The 4,763-nt window shown below is 37.7% G+C and overlaps 1 protein-coding gene across 1 annotated transcript; it reads right to left on the bottom strand.

The window, feature by feature from the left end:
• Window positions 1-2,048: 2,048 nt before the first annotated feature.
• LOC114081172 (olfactory receptor 9G19-like) lies at window positions 2,049-2,984 on the bottom strand. The gene has a single exon (XM_027922746.2). The coding sequence runs from the start codon at window positions 2,982-2,984 to the stop codon at window positions 2,049-2,051; it is 936 nt and encodes a 311-aa protein (XP_027778547.2).
• Window positions 2,985-4,763: the final 1,779 nt, after the last annotated feature.

The following is a 4,763-nucleotide window of genomic DNA, read 5'->3' on the forward strand; positions in this document are numbered from 1 at the left end:
AGGTTGTTTTGTGGCTGAATTTTGTTATTTTCCAAATAACTGACATGTAGACACATGTGTACCCATTTCTGTATTTCATTTAAATTCAACAAATGATACTTTAAACAATGGGGTATCAAACAAAAACCTCAAAGTATTATTTTTTTTCATGATATGAACTATTCTTAACTTGCAGTACTTGGTTTTTAATACTCCACAATGTTATTTTGCTTCTTTGCAGTACTAGAGTTTTCATAAAACTCATTTTGCTAGTTGTCATTGGGAGATTTTGTTAAAAGAAAGAGGAAATTTCATAGTTCTCAGCATAAAGTTTAATTTGGAAACTTAATAAACAAACATTACTAGGTGAGGAGAAGATTTGGAACGGCGAGAGTCCTGAACGTTTGCTCCAGATTTTACAAATAATTATTTTTAGTAATGTGTTTCCTGTAAATTCCTTCATAAAGCTCTAATTGAGTGTAAAGAAACTATATTTGTAAACCTCATTCCCTCTACATCAATATGACATTATTCAAAATATTTAGGAGTTGTTTAGATTAAAAAAACAACAACTAGTAACCCGCAAAATCCTTTCTAAATCCATGGAGAAATACATGTCCTTAGGACTGTATATCTTTCTCCAAGAGTGTTCTCTCCTTGGGTGAGTGAGTACTTCATAGTTCTCCCCTAAGTCACACAGCCATGGAACCCCACTAGTAGAAAAGAACAACATCAAACTAAATGAAGTAAATCAATAGAGACAGTGAAAAAATCTTTAACAGTATGGTCCCCAGCTCTCTTTGCTTTTTCGTTTGTCCTGGCCAATTGACACAAGATGCCTAACCATGTGGCTAGTAATTGCACGTTTTCCTAGGACACTTGAAACAGAGTGGGGGGCTTGACCATCATCAGCACTGACAGAATTGTGTAGGTTGTTGTCTGAAACCCTGAATGACCAAATATGTTGCTGAATGCATGGGAACCCTGACCCTGAGCCAAATCTCTCATATAAACTCAATAATTCATCCTCATCAGTAGAAACAACTAGGTATGACATCCGCCATGTTGCTGTCCTTTGAAAGAACATGCTGAAGCCCTCCTGTTTTAAGGTTCCCTAATGAATACTGCAAATTTATCCACCCATTGGTGATTCTCTCTTGGAATCCCACTAAGCTGTCTCAGGATGGTTTTGGGTACTTCCTTAGGGGAAATTCTCTATCACAGCTTTTGGTGAAATTCCAACTGCAAGTTCAGGTGGAAAGGACAATAATCTTGACCCAGTGCTAGTATTTTTCCATAGAACAATTTGATTATGAAAACAGCTTACAATTCAATATTTATTCCATGGCAGGTTTGGTTAATATTTTATTTAATACCGTTTCCAAAAGCATAAGTAAAGGACTGTCAGTTAAGTTTTACTTACATGGAGCATCTAGCTCATAGGTTAGAACATTGTCATTGAAAGATGATTGCAATAGAGGAAATTATCACATTTAAATAATCCATTAAATTTAAAAATATTACAACAAATAGTTGTAAACATTGTGTCATTTGTATAAGCTTCAGATTTCTTCTCTTTAATTTTACCTGCATTTATTTTCTTACACATCAATGCTCTTTGTCTCTTTTCATCAAAAATCTTGACATTCCTTGTTTGTCTATCATTGAAGTTCTGCAAGTACTTAATAAACACTATTTAGCCAGCAACATAATTCCATATTATGTTTCCTTTATATACCCATGATACTTTGTAGGGAGAAATAATTGGATCTACATTAGGAGAGAGAGAATAAAGTAAAATTTAATCTTTGGTGTTCTAGAAGTATTATAAACATACTTATATTTTGCATTCAACCCAGATACTGCTTTTTGAAAATTATACAAATATTAAAATGAATGTATAATCAATAGTAGAAATTCTAATCACTAAACCAAAGAAACTAATACAAATTAAAAAATGTGTTAAATTTTATTAAATATAAATTTAATATTTTAAGATCCAATTCCCCATTCTTCTCCAGGAGCAGTGTTTTATAGCTTAGCAGTGATCTGAAAAAAAGTGTATCAATTTAGACTTCGGATTGAGCCAACTTGAAAAGCTTTTTCAGGGCTTCTTTAACATCTCTGTTCCTCAGACTGTAGATCATGGGGTTCAACATGGGGAACAACACAGTATAAAAGGTAGAAACCATTTTGTCCCTCTCAAGGGAGTAGCTGGAACTTGGGCGAGAATAGATGTAGAGGATGGAGCCATAGTACAAGGTCACAGAGACCAGGTGGGAGGAGCAGGTGGAGAAGGCCTTGAGGCGGCCCTGGGTGGAGCGGATCCTCAAGATGGCAGCAATGATGAAGAGGTAGGAGGCCAGGATGAGCAGGGTAGGGGTAATGACATTGGAGGTCAGAAGGAAGAACAGTACAGACTGGTAGCTCTCCTTCATGTCACATGCCAACTTTACTAGAGGTGGAACATCACAGAAAAAGTCATCGATGACATTGTCACCACAGAAATCCAAGGTGAAGGTGTTGCTGGTTAATATTATTGCATTGACAAAACCCCCAGTATAGGAGTATAGAACCAAACAGATGCACAATCTCCTTGACATGGCCTGAGCATAAAGTAGGGGGTTGGAAATAGCCATATAGCGGTCATAAGCCATGGCAGCCAGCAGATAGCACTCACTATAGGCCAGCCCAGCTGAGAAGAAGAACTGAGCCAGGCAGCCAGCAAAAGAGATGCTTTTATCTTCAGAGATGCAGGTGACTAGGATCTTTGGGGTGTAGACAGAGGAATACCAGAGATCCAGGAAAGACAGATTTCCAATGAAGAAATACATGGGCGTGTGGAGCCTGGAGTCATTACAGATCAGTGCTATGAGGATGGTGTTTCCTACCAAGGTTGCAGAGTACACTCCAAGGAACACAACAAAGAGGAGGACCTGCATCACAGGGTCTGTTGTGAAGCCCACCAAGATGAACTCAGTCACTGTGTGATTGCTCCTTTCCATGCCTTAGAGACCTTTCACCTATGGATGGAGTAGAGAAGATTTAATTGCCATAACCAACACCAGATGAAGGCACTTTACATGCCAAGCCCCTTAGATGTGCTCAACACCAAGCAGGAACCTTGCGTCCCTTTTGCAAGTGAGGAATTTTCTGAGTTCAATTTCAATATGTGAAATACATTTAATAATAGGAAATTCAAAATGATGTCGAGGGTTTGTTTTAGTCAGCCTTGTGTTACTATGATCAAAATACCTGAAAAGAACAGCTTAGAGGAGGACAAGTTTGTTTTGGTTCATGGTTTCAGAGGTTCAGTCTGTGATCAGTCAACTCCATTACTCTGGGTATGAGGTGAGACGGATTATCATGGCAGAAGGACATGATCAAGGAAATCTGCTCACCATGTGGCAGCTAAGAAGAAGACACACACTCACACACACACGAGAGAGAGAGAGAGAGAGAGAGAGAGAGAGAGAGAGAGAGAGAGAGAGAGAGAAATGAACCAGGTGGGGCAACAAGATACAATCTCTTAAGGACATACCCCTGTGACTTATCTTTCACAGCCATGCCATACAGTTACTACCCAATATTACTACTCTTTTAGAATTTTTAATCTATCAAATGGATCAATTTATAGATTAGGTTACAGCTCTCATAATCTAATCATTTCACCTCTGCAGATTCCTGCATTAACACAGGTGCTTTTAGGGAATATGTCATATCCAAACCATAACGGGGTTGTTATTTATTTTTACAAAAAATGTATTTCTTTAGCTCTAGGTGCAGTTTAACACACAAAGACATGGCTATGAGGCTGAAAGATTTTATTTTACAAGGTACGGGTTTGTAGGAAACAAATAAATCAATAAATTCCAACAGGTTTTCAATTAATGCCTATGCTATTATGAAAACTAAACCGGACAATGGGATAATAATGAACTAGGAACTAATTGAATTTAGACATGGAGAAAAATTCATTTTCCCATTTTCCAGCTAGGAATGGACAGGTGGTTCAGAGCCCACAAGTGCGATGTCCCCATGGTTTAAGATGTAAGGACAATGTCTTTTAATACAATCTCAGAGAATGCTCTCTTCCCAGGTAGTCCTTAGGAGGGGTTGACACATTTATTATGAAACCCAGGGAATAAATCAGATGGAGAGTCAGGGTGAAATTGGAATGGGCACCAGCAAATCTAGAATCTATTTTTATATCAGATAAAAACAAGTTTGATGTCATTGTGGGTTTTGGGAGTCGAAAAGCCTGAGACACAATAAATATTTACTGAATGAATAAATGAGAAGCCTTGATCCAGAAGAGAAACCACTCAATAGGACCAATGCTCTGAGTGGCCTCAAATGGTGTCATTTTACCCTAAAACTACAGCAAAATTTTGTTTGATATCCCACATGAATGTCTTGACACCAGCAAACCCAGATTTAATGTATTCTTTTCAGACCCAGATAGGAAGAAACAAATTAACCAGTCCCAAAATGGTCAGCCTGAGCAAATATTTGTTTACCCAAATTTAGTGTGTCTGCAAATATTAGTGTTTTCCATGTCTGCAAAAGATTGTCTGTCATCAGATGTCATGATGGATAGATATAGGAAACAAAGCTTGGAAATCAGAGCTATCCATCAATCCAGTGAGACCTGAAAAAGCATTTGGCTTTCAGTCAACTCAACCACAGAGCAGGTACATGTTGTAATACTGACATGTTGTAAATACTAGAGGAACAAGTGATTCTCATATTCTTTATACATAAAATCACCTGGCCAGTGTTTC

Source organism: Marmota flaviventris, chromosome 9 (genome assembly GCF_047511675.1).
Source record: "Marmota flaviventris isolate mMarFla1 chromosome 9, mMarFla1.hap1, whole genome shotgun sequence".
Lineage (NCBI taxonomy): Eukaryota > Metazoa > Chordata > Mammalia > Rodentia > Sciuridae > Marmota > Marmota flaviventris.

Coding starts and splice junctions, on each gene's coding strand:
- LOC114081172 (XM_027922746.2), bottom strand. CDS start 2,984: ATGGAAAGGAGCAATCACACAGTGACTGAGTTCATCTTGGTGGGCTTC.